At 37.4% G+C, this 12,303-nt stretch overlaps 1 protein-coding gene across 15 annotated transcripts in view; it reads left to right on the top strand.

Moving 5' to 3' along the window:
- Positions 1–12,303, top strand: part of WDFY3 (WD repeat and FYVE domain containing 3) — a 277,574-nt gene that overhangs the window by 116,806 nt on the left and 148,465 nt on the right. For all 15 annotated transcript variants that reach the window (XM_086704669.1, XM_086704671.1, XM_086704668.1 and 12 more), the window contains one exon: positions 2,349–2,510. In XM_086704669.1, the coding sequence (XP_086560795.1) occupies positions 2,349–2,510 (162 nt within the window). The remainder of the gene's footprint in view (positions 1–2,348; positions 2,511–12,303) is intronic.

Here is a 12,303-nt window from a genome sequence, read left to right on the forward strand (position 1 = left end):
GCATGATCTGAGCCAAAATCAAGAGTCACATGCTCAATCGACTGACCCACGTAGGTGACCCTTAACCTAATCACTTTTTTAAAAATTACAAATGTTGCCAATTATCAGTTTGGATACCAAGTTATGCTTATACTCTGCTATAAAATGAAACTGAAAAATCATACCAATTTGCCTAATGAAAACAGAAAGCTAGTAATAATCTAACTAGAAAAAGGTATTTTAAGAGAAAATTTAGTGCTCTATATTTTGAGCTGACTTTTATGTTTATATGCCATTTTCTGTTGATAGCAGTGAGATACAGAGATGACTAAAACGTCCTGAATCAACATGTAGATGACAGAGATGGAGTGAATGACAGTACTATAAAATGCAGTCATGGGATATATGTACTGCTATGAAAATAGAAATGTGAGAGTTATAAATTTTGTAGGTGAGGGAGGGAGGAAAGATGAGGAATTAAAGTTTCAGACATGGGCAGACATTTAAACTGAGCATCAGATGTATAGAGACATGGGGTATCTAGAAATAATCATGGAACAGCAAAAGGTTTTTGAAATATTTAGAGGCAGGAAATGTTACTGGATGTTTAGAATAAGGACCAGATCATGCAAGGGATTGTTCTTTGGGTCCTCTCACCTCTCTATCACCCTGCTACTGCATTAGTTCAGGCCCCATCTCTCATATGGTTTTCTGTATTAGTTTCCTAATGACCCTGGCCTTCTTGCTCTTTAGATCTAATTTAGATCTATATAACCACCAGTGAATTTTCTGATATCTGGTTCCATTACTGCTTTGTAACACTTCACTGGTTCTCCAAGGCCAGCAAAATAAAAGTCAGACCAGAGTGGGAGACCATATGATACATAGGTCCCTGGGCATATACACTTGTGGACCACTTAACCAGCTTTAACTAAGGCAGGGTATCTCAATTATGAGCCTCAATTGCTTCGTGTATAAAGTAAGGATCATACAGTAATAGAATCTACCTTATAAGGTTGATGGAAGAATAAATGAGATAATTAAAACGCTTAGCCTTATGCTTGTTTTATAATTGATACTCATTAAAGATTAGACACTATTATTGTGGCTTTTTAGGAGTTAACAGTTTTGGACTCAGGTTCCTGAAACATAGTGTGTCGTATAGTTCAACTTTCTATGTATCTTCAGGTGATCTTTCCCCTCTTAATTCCTATACTTTTCCTCTTCATTCCTGGTAGTGTTGATCATTCCTTTTTCGTAGTTATTGATAACCTGTTTCTGCTAATAGACCACAGTCTTCTGAAGGGCAGGGGTGCTTTGTCGTTTCCTGCCCAGTTCCCAACATACTGCCAGACATACCCTATGCATTCAGTGAATGTTTGATTAAAAAGTTGATAAACTAAATACAGGTGACAAGGTGACACCAGCCTGTTGATCTCCAGTGTATGAAACTTTTGGTTCCAAACTGGACCGTGAAAAAAATTTGGCAATTATTATAGCATACTTCTTAGGAATACTGAAATTTCACCATAAGAAGGTGGACTTTCTTCCTCTAGAAATTGTTGAAAATAATACACAGATTTTTCAGTGTTACCTGTATCCTTCAAGTGTCCTTCCAACCCCAAGAATGTTTAATAATAATAAAAGTGATAGCAAAGCAACTACTAATATATAACTTAGTGCTTAATATATCTCAGATTTGTTATATAATGCTTACATTAACTCTAAGACCTATTATTATATTTATTTTATAGGAAAGGAAACTGAGGTCCAGCAAAGTTAGTTTGCCCAAGTTTATGGTTGAATTTCTTTTTTCTAAATCCAAAAGTTCATTTGCTTTGAAACATGCTGCCTTTTAATAAAAAAATAGCAAATCTAATAAATAACAAACACATCTCAATACACACACACACACCCACACACACACACACATATGTATGTATTTTTAGAGAGAAAGAGTGAGTGCATGTGTGTGAGTGGGAGAGGGTAGAGGAAGAGAGAGAGAATCTTAAGTAGACTCCATGCCCAGTGCCAGGCAGCAGGGATGGGTGTGATGCAGGCTCTATCTCACCATGGTGAGATCATGAGCCGGAATTAAGAGTCAGACGCTTAACCACTGAGCCACCCAGGAGCCCCATCTCAATATCTGATTAAAGCAGATTTGTCCAAATGGAAAATGAGTATTTGTCAGCATGGAGTCATTTTTTAATTTTTCAGGCATTTAAAAAGTTATTTTGATACATAATTTTCTGGCTTAAAATTTGTGAGTTAATGATTTAAATTCTGGATTAATATTTGTGAACTTACTTAGCTGTTCCAATTATGTCTATCTGTCTCCCTATTCACTTATTTATTGGTTTGTTTTCCAGAAAACCGTGGACTGCATGACAACGATGTCAGTGCCTTCCACCCTGGTTAAATGTTTATATCTGTTTTTTGACCTTCCACATGTGCCTGAGGCAGTTGGAGGTGCACAGAATGAGCTACCTCTAGCAGAACGTCGTGGACTACTCCAGAAAGTTTTTGTACAGGTATGGAAGGTGCTGTTGGCCTGGCCATCAATACCAGTCTATTGAAAGTGAAACAGGTGCACTCCTTAAAGAGATGTTCTGCTTATTCCATTTTTTTTTTATAGTATTCCATGCTCTTTATTATTGACTTTATCTCATATAATTGTCACATTTCTTGACTCTGAACATTTCTTTTGAGGATAATGGAACAAACCATTAACAAGTTTATTTCTCTGAACAGATTCAACTATTAAGCTTTCCTTTGATACAGCAATACAATCTCTAAAATGAACTGCTAAGCAAGAGAAACTTTTATTGACTATCATATTACATTGGGGTAATATTTCTTATAAGAAATTCTGTTTGTTGATGTCTAAATATAGGATTCCTAGCCTATAAATCTCTAACTTGTAAAAGGCAGTTTATTTTAGTGACTGCTGCCACCTCCTCTGCTCCCTGCTTGTAAAATCCTTCTTTACCACTGTTGCCACTGTTCAGACTTTTAATAGCACTGGTGGCTAACCAAGGTTTAAATAGACCTTTGTTAGTTAGCCTAGAAATTTTGCCATCATTTTGATATCCTTCCTTGGGAGAAAATTTTCAAGACCAACGACATGCATTTGGAATATAGTCTGTCCATGGGACTAATATTTAAAAACTTTTTAATGTTTATGTATTTTGTGAGAGAGACACAACAGAATGTGGGTGGTGGCGGGGGGGGGGGGGGTTGGTGGCAGACAGAGGGAGACACAGACTCTGAAGCAGGCTCCAAGCTCCGAGCTGTCAGCATAGAGTCCAACATGGGGCTCGAACTCACAAACCATGAGATCATGACCTGAGCTGAAGTCAGACACTCAACTGACTGAGCCAGGTATTTTAAAATCACATTTGACAGAAGAGGACAGATACTGTATCATTATACTTATGTGTATCCAACATGCTCAAACTCCTAGCAAGTAGAATGCTGGTTGCCAGGAGCTGGAGAGTGGGATAACAAGAAGTTTTGTTCAGTGTGTATAGAGTTTCAGGTTTGCAAGATGAAAATGTTCTAGAGATCTATTGTACGTGTAATGAACACTACTGTTACCAAAAAGGATTAAGGTGATAGATTTTGTGTTACGTGTTTTTAGCTCAGTTAATAAAAAAAACCCTACACCTGTTTGAATCCAGTTCTCTGAAATTATATAACTTAAGATGCAGATTTCTCACCTCTAAAGTAAAGATAAATGATACGTACCCAAAGGGGTTTGTGAGGATTAAATGAAATAATACACAGGGCAATGGTGCTGTGCCCAGGATGTGGTAGACATGACCTACAAGTCCCTGTGATGGCTGCTCTTGCCACCACAGCCACCACCATCAGTGAGAGTAGCAGAGGGAGCACAGAGCAGTGGGTCTGCAGTAGATAAGGTGGAGCTGGGTGCCGATGACGAGTACATCTCACGGTACTGGGGTCTTTGCTGCAGCGCTTTGTGGATGTGTGAGCAATGAAAGGACTGGAGAGAGGGAGATTAAGGCAGTTTTAGAAAGGAAAAGACAGGATTATCAATAAAGAACTAATTCAACAAATACTTATTGAACATTGGATTTCTTAGATACTCTTTGCTAGTGGCTAGGTAGAATCCATTATCTCATACAACTTGCAAGACAGCCCATGACTTCAGAGGTTTTGTTTTTCTAAAAAATGATGATGAGAGCAAATGGCAGAAATAGGAGTAGACGTTAGGTTTATCTGAATCCTGAATTAGATTGGGTGAGAAAAGCAATAGAAATGAACAAAGGAGTAAATCCCATAGGAATTGAAGCTGCTTAAGACATTGCTAATGAATACAGTGGATTAGTCTTTGCTTATTAGACTAGTAAACCCTATTTCCACAAAGCCCTTCTAAACAACTAATTAATACCTTAGACAATAAATGTAAACTGACTTTTATGTATTTAATACTAAATAAATATAGCAAAGATTTCTTCTAAAACTTAAAAAAATGTTTTCAGTATCTGAATGCAGTGGATGTCTCCAACTAATTGTGGGATTCATTTTAGCATATTGGAACCATTGAATGTTACAGCCAAAAGGAACTTCCAAGAGAATTTAAATGAATGAAAGTCACCACTTACAGTTACAGAAACTAGAGGCGCCTGGGTGGCTCAGTCGGTTAAGTGTCTGACTTTGGCTCAGGTCATGATGTCACAGTTCAAGAGACCAAGCCCCACCTTAGACTCTATGCTGACAGCTCAGAGCCTGGAGCACTTCGGATTCTGTCTCTGCTTCTCTCTGTCTCTCTCTGTCTCTCTCTGTCTCTCTCTCTCTCTCTCTCTCTCTGCCCCTCCCCCACTCATGCTCTGTCTCTCTCTCTCTCTCAAAAATAAACATTTAAAAAAATTAAAAAAAAAACAAAAACATGGTTACAGAAACTAATAGCTGAGGCTGTGATCCATAGCAGATATGTGGCAGGAATGGGAGCCTGGCTCTTCCCACTGCCTAGTCCAGTGTCCTGTAGTGCGTCACTTCCTTGTTTTAGTTTCTCATCACAGGCCGGACACTGCTATCAAACACCAATGGAGACAAACATATTAAATGTTTTCAGAAAACATATTGTTTATGATAGATGAAATCCCTGTGTTTATCTTATGTGACACATGGTTTCCTGGAACCTTAGCAATTGGTACTGCTTCATGTAAGCATTTTTTTTCTGTTTGTTTAGATTTTTGTTTATTTGTTTTGTGTGTGTGTGTTGATATAGCCAGTTATTTCACTGCCGCACTTGGCTATCCTTAATGACACAGTTCCTGCAAGTAGGTATGATTAGTGTATGGGAGAAGAGGAATGAGATATAGACTCTTTAGTTTTCTATTGTATACAATGAAAGGATTACATGAGATTATTTCTGAGAATCCTTTTGCCTTTGAATAATAACTAGTTATTTTTTGTTTTATATTTAAAAAAATTTTTTTAAGTTTACATCCAAGTTAGTTAGCATATAGTGCAACAATGATTTCAGGAGTAGATTCCTTAATGCCCCTTACCCATTGAGCCCATACCCTCTCCCAACCCCCTCCACTAACCCTCGGTTTGTTCTCCATATTTAAGAGTCTCTTATGTTTTCTCCCCCCTCCCTGTTTTTATATTATTTTTGCTTCCCTTCCCTTATGTTCATGTTTTTTTATCTTAAAGTCCTCATATGAGTGAAGTCATGATATTTGTCTTTCTCTGATTTCACTTAGCATAATACCCTCTAGTTCCATCCACGTAGTTGCAAATGGCAAGATTTCATTCATTTTGATTTCCGAGTAATACTCCATTGTGTATATATACCACATCTTCTTTATCCATTCACTCATTGATGGACATTTAAGCTCTTTACATAATTTGGCTATTGTCGCTAGTGCTGCTATAAACCTTGGGGTGCGTGTTCCCCTTCAAAACAGCATACCTGTATCCCTTGTATAAATACCTAGTAGTGCAATTGCTGGGTCGTAGGGTAGTTCTATTTTTAATTTTTTGAGGAAACTCTATACTGTTTTCCAGAGTGGCTGTACCACTTTGCATTCCCACCAGCAGGGCAAAAGAGATCGTCTTTCTCCGCATCCTCGCCAACATCTGTTGTTGCCTGAGTTGTTCATGTTAGCCATTCTGACAGGTGTGAGGTGGTATTTCATTGTTTTCATTTGTGTTTCCCTGATAATGAGTGATGTTGAGCATTTTTTCATGTGTCAGTTGGCCATCTGGTTGTCTTCTTTGGAGAAGTGTCTTTTCATGTCTTTTGCTGATTTCTTTACTGGAGTATTTGTTTTTTGGGTGTTGAGCTGATAAGTTCTTTATAGGTTTTGGATGTTAACCCATTATATGATATATTGTTTGCAAATATCTTCTCTCATTCCATTGGGAATTTAGTTTTGCTGATTGTTTCCTTCGCTGTGCAGAAGTTTTTTAGTCTGATGAGGTCCCAATAGTTCATTTTTGCTTTTGTTTCCCTTGCCTCTGGAGACGTGTTCAGTAAGAAGTTGCTGCGGCCAAGGTCAAAGAGGTTTTTGCCTGCTTTCTCCTTGAGGATTTTGATGGCTTCCTGTTTTACGTTTAGGTCTTTCATCCATTTTGAGTTTATTTTTGTGTATGGTGTAAGAAAGTGGTCTATGTTCATTCTTCTTAATGTCGCTGTCCAGTTTTCCCAGCACCACTTGAAGAGACTGTCTTTATTCCATTGGATATTCTTTCCGCTTTGTCAAATATTAGTTGCTGTATGTTTGTGGGTCCATTTCTGGGTTCTTTGTTCCATTGATCTGAATGCCTGTTTTTGTGCCAGTACTGCATTGTCTTGATGGTTAGAACTTTGTAATACAGCTTGAAGTCCTGGATTGTGATGCCTCCTGCTTTGGTTTTCTTTTTCAAGATTGCTTTGGCTATTCGGGGTCTTTTCTGGTTCCATACAAATTTTAGGATTGTTTGTTCTAGATCTGTGAAGAATGGTGGTGTTATTTTGATAGGGATTGCATTGAATACGTAGATTGCTTTGGGTAGTATTGACATTTTAACAATATTTATTCTTCCTGTTCAGGAGCAAGGAATCTTTTTCCATTTTTTTGTGTCTTCAGTTTCTTTCGTAAGCTTTCTATAGTTTTAAGTGCATATATTTTTCACCTCTTGGGTTATATTTATTCCTAAGTATTTTATGGTTTTGGTGCAATTGTAAACGGGATCGATTCCTTCATTTCTCTTTCTGTTGCTTCATTGTTGGTGTATAGGAATTCAACCGATTTCTGTGCATTGATTTTATATCCTGCCACTTTGCTGAATTCATGGATCAGTTCTAGCCATTTTTTGGTGGAATCTTTTGGGTTTTCCATACAGAGTATCATGTCATCTGCGAAGAGTGAAAGTTTGACCTCCTCCTGGTCAATTTGGATGCCTTTTATTTCTTTGTGTTGTGTGATGGCTGAGGCTGACTTCCAATACTATGTTGAATAACAGTGGTAAGAGTGGACATCCCTGTCTTGTTCCTGACCTTAGGGGGAAAGCTCTCAGTTTTTCCCCATTGAGGATGATATTAGCGGTGGGTCTTTCATATATGGCTTTTATGATCTTGAGGTATGATCCTTCTGTCCCTACTTGCTTGAGGGTTTTTATCATGAAAGGATGCTGTATTTTGTCAAATGCTTTCTCTGCGTCTATTGAGAGGATCATGTGGTTCTTGTCTTTTATTGATATGACATGTCACATTGATTGTTTTGCAGATATTGAACCAACCCTGCATCCCAGGTATAAATCCCACTTGGTCATGGTGAATAATTTTTTTAATGTATTGTTGGATCTGGTTGGCTAATGTCTTGTAGAGGATTTTTGCATCCATGTTCATCAGGGAAATTGGTCTATAGTTCTCCTTTTTAGTGGGGTGTTTGGTTTTGGAATCAAGGTTATGCTGGCTTCATAGAAAGAGTTTGGAAGTTTTCCTTCCATCCTATTTTTTGGAACAGCTTCAAGAGAATAGGTGTTAACTCTTCCTTAAATGTTTGGCAGAATTCCTCTGGAACGCCATCTGGCCCTCAACTCTACTTTTTGGGATATTTTTGATTACTAATTCAATTTCTTTACTGGTTATGGGTCTGTCCAAATTTTCTATTTCTTTCAGTTTCAGTTTTGGTAGTTTATATGTTTCTAGGAATTTGTGCATTTCTTCCAGATTGCCCATTTTATTGGCATATAATTGCTCATAATATTCTCTTATTATTGTTTTTATTTCTGTTGTGTTGGTTGTGATCTCTTTCATTCTTGATTTTATTTACTTGGGTCCTTTTTCTTTTTGATCAAACTGGCTAGTGGTTTATCAATTTTGTTAATTCTTTCAAAGAACCAGCTTCTGGTTTCATTGATCTGTTCTGTTTTTTTGGTTTCAGTAGCATTGATTTCTGCTCTAATCCTTATTATTTTCTGTCTTCTGCTAGTTTGGAGTTTTATTTGCTGTTTTTCTTCCAGTTCTTTAAGGCGTAAAGTTAGGTTGTGTATCTGAGACCTTTCTTTCTTCTTTTTTTTTTTTTTTTTTTAAACGTTTATTTATTTTTGAGACAGAGAGAGACACAGCATGAGCAGGGGAGGGGCAGAGAGAGAGGGAGACACAGAATCCGAAACAGGCTCCAGGCTCTGAGCTGTCAGCACAGAGCCTGATGCGGGACTCGAACTCACAGACCGTGAGATCATGACCTGAGCCGAAGTCGGACGCTCAACCGACCGAGCCACCCAGGCGCCCCTGAGACCTTTCTTCTTTAGGAAGGCCTGGATTGCTCTATACTTCCCTCTTATGACCTCCTTTGCTGTGTCCCAGAGGTTTTGGGCTGTGGTGTTATCATTTTCATTGGCTTCCATGTACTTTTTAATTTCCTCTTTAACTTCTTGGTTAGCCCATTCATTCTTTAGTAGGATGTTCCTCAGTCTCCAAGTATTTGTTACCTTTCCAATTTTTTTCTTGTGGTTGATTTTGAGTTTCATAGAGTTGTGATCTGAATGTCTGCACAGTATGATCTTGATCTTTCTGTACTTACTGGGGCCTGATTTGTCTCCCAGTATGTGATCTATTCCAGAGAACATTCCATGTAGACTGGAGAAGAATGTATATTCTGCTGCCCTAGGATGAAATGTTCTGAAATATATCTGTTAAGTCCATCTGGTCCAGTGTGTGCTTCAAAGCTGTTGTTTCCTTGTTGATTTTCTGTTTAGATATCTGTCCATTGCTGTAAGGGTGGTGTTGAAGTCCCCTACTATTGTATCATTATCAATGAGTTTCTTTATGTTTGTGATTGATTTATATACTTGGTGCTACCACATTTGGAGCATAAATATTTACAATTGTTAGGTCTTCTTGGTGGATAGACCCCTTAATTATGATATAATGCCCTTCTTCATCTCTTGTTATAGTCTTTATTTTAAAGTGTAGATTGTCTGATATAAGTATGGCTACTCCGGCTTTCTTTTTATTGACCATTAACATGATAGATGATTCTCTGTCCCCTTACTTTCAATCTGAAGGTGTCTTTAGGTCTACATTGGGTCTCTTGTAAACAGCATATAGATGGATCTTGTTTTCTTACCCATTATGTCTTTTGATTGGAAGTCCAGTGACGTTTAGAGTGAGTACTAAAAGATACGAATTTATTGCCATTATGTTTCTTGTAGAGTTGGAGTTTCTGGTGGTGTTCTCTGGTCCTTTCTAGTCTTTGTTGCTTTTGTGGGGTTTTTTCTCCCCTCATCTTTTCTCCCCTTAGAGAGTCCCCCTTAAAATTTCTTGCAGGGCTGGTTTAGTGGTCACGCACTCCTTTAATTTTTGTTTGTCTGGGAAACTTTTAATCTCTCCTTCTATTTTGAATGACAGCCTTTCTAGATAAAGAATTCTTGGCTGCATATTTTTTTTTATTCAGCACATTGAATATATCCTGCCACTCCTTTCTGGTCTGCCAAGTTTCTGTGCATAGATCTGCTACAAACCTGATCTGTCTTCCCTTATAGATTAAGGACTTTTTTTCCCTTGCTGTTTTCATGATTCTTTCCTTGCCTGAATATTGTGAATTTGACTATGATATGCCTTGTTGATGGTCGGTTTTTGTTGAATCTACTTGGAGTCTTCTGTGCTTCCTGGATTTTGCTGTCTGTGTCTTTCCCCAGGTTAGGAACGTTTTCCACTATGATTTGCTCATATAACCTTTCTACCCCTATTTCTCTCTCATCCTCTTCTGGGACCCCTATGATTCTGATGTTGTTCCTTTTTAATGAGTCACTGATTTCTCAAATTCTTAAATCATGCTCTTTGGCCTTAGTGTCCCTCTTCTTTTCAAATGCTTCGTTATTCTGCATAAGTTTGTCCTCTATACCACTGATTTGCTGCTCTGCCTCATCCATCCTTGCCACTGTGGCATCCATTCAAGATTGCAGTGCAGTTACAGCATTTTTTATTTCATCATAACTAGCTTTTAGTTCTTTTATCTCCACAGAAGGGGATTCTAATCTATTTTCAACTCCAGCTAGTATTCTTATTATTGTGTTTGTAAATTCTGGTTCAAACATCTTGCTTGTATCTGTGTTGATTAAGTCCCTAGCTGTTGTTTCTTCCTGCTCTTTAAGAACTAGTTATTTTTAGAGTCAACAAATTTAAGGAATTAAATCCAGTTCATTTTTGAGAACAAAGATTTGATTTGTAAAACAGTAGTTTATTTTTGGGTTTGTTTTTATGTTACAGATTAGATGCCATCTCTAATGGCATCCATCTCTCTAATCACATAATTGGTAATACACCTTTATGAGCATCAATGATGCTACAGTTGACTATTTTTTTCATATTATCTTTTTTGTTGCATTGAATACATATGGGAAAATATAATACCTATTATACATGTTAAGTCAGTAGGCAATAATTTCTCCAGCCATTTGTGTGTGTGTGTGTGTGTGTGTGTGTGTGTGTTGGGGGACGGAGGGTAGAATGCCTGTATTTACTGATGCTGTAAACATATTACTTCTCTGAATTCTTTCTTAGTCCTTTTTTTTCCAGCCTGATAATTTGGTAGCTATGGATTAGAAAGCCCTTGTACTGAAGTAAATTTTTGCATTGAAGGAAGTAGGAAAGGTAAAACCTAGCTTCCGCAGATGAAAACTATGTAAAATCATTTTTTTCTACTTAGCAGTTTCCCCATAGATCGTAAAATACTCAAATTTCATGAGGCACTTTCAGGAGAATAAAATTTACGTAAATTATAGTTATTTATAGTATATATACTTAAAAATATTTACATGAGAAATTTTAGCAAAGAGAAGAAAAGTTCACTTTTCCTGAAGCTGAGTCAAGATTAAAAGACAAAAATGCATTGAGAGAAAAAACCCTAGCTGAATTCTGCAAGTAGTGGCTCTTAGTGCTTTGAGCACTTGTGTAATGTGTATTCTGCAAATCATAGTTAAGGAATATGTTTTCATCTCAAAGTTTAAAAAGTTTTGAATATTCTTTGAAAGCCAGGCCATAGAAGATTTTTGGCTACTAGATGTAATTGAAAGACACTTTTGAATTAGGATGATTTTATTATTGTAATACCCCTTTCTTCTTGTATAGAAATTGTAACGATTTGAAAGTATTTTTAAAGACCTGTTTTTACTTTTTTTTTAATTTGTTTTTTAATATTTATTTTTGATGGAGGGAGGGGGAGAGAGAGAGAGAGAGAGAGAGAGTGTGTGTGTGTGTGAGCGAGCCAGGGAGGGACAGTGAAAGAGTGAGACACAGAATCTGAAGTAGGCTCCAGCCTCTGAGCTGTCAGCACAAACAGAGGGCTCAAACTCACACACTGTGAGATCATGACCTGATCCGAAGTTGGAACCACCCAGCCGACTGAACCACCCAGGTGCCCCCTGTTTTTACTTTCTTACGTCCATAAAACTGTCCATTTTAGAGAAGAAAATTCCATCTCACCTATGACAAACTAAGAGCTAAAGAGCCAAATTAGAAAACTAAAATGTTGACCTCGAAAGTTACTGTTGATTTATTCTGTTTCAAAGAGTCAGTGTGCAAAAATACCACGGAGAGGAATAGATACATAGAAGGCCTTTCTTTCTTTCTTTCTTTCTTTCTTTCTTTCTTTCTTTCTTTCTTTCTTTCTTTCTTTCTTTCAATGAGCTAATAAAAGTAGGGCTGGCTTACTGTTTTACCATAACACACTTCTAAATTATAGGTGTCTTTTTTAATGCTGCCTAAGGTAGAGAACCCATCATTGTGGCTTTAATGATATCACCTAATACTAACCCTGAACTCTCGGGGTTTTTAATCATCAGATGTAGTCCTTTTCTAGC

This window comes from Puma concolor, chromosome B1, assembly GCF_028749965.1.
Source record: "Puma concolor isolate L17-30 chromosome B1, mPumCon1.1.hap2, whole genome shotgun sequence".
NCBI classification, from domain to species: domain Eukaryota; kingdom Metazoa; phylum Chordata; class Mammalia; order Carnivora; family Felidae; genus Puma; species Puma concolor.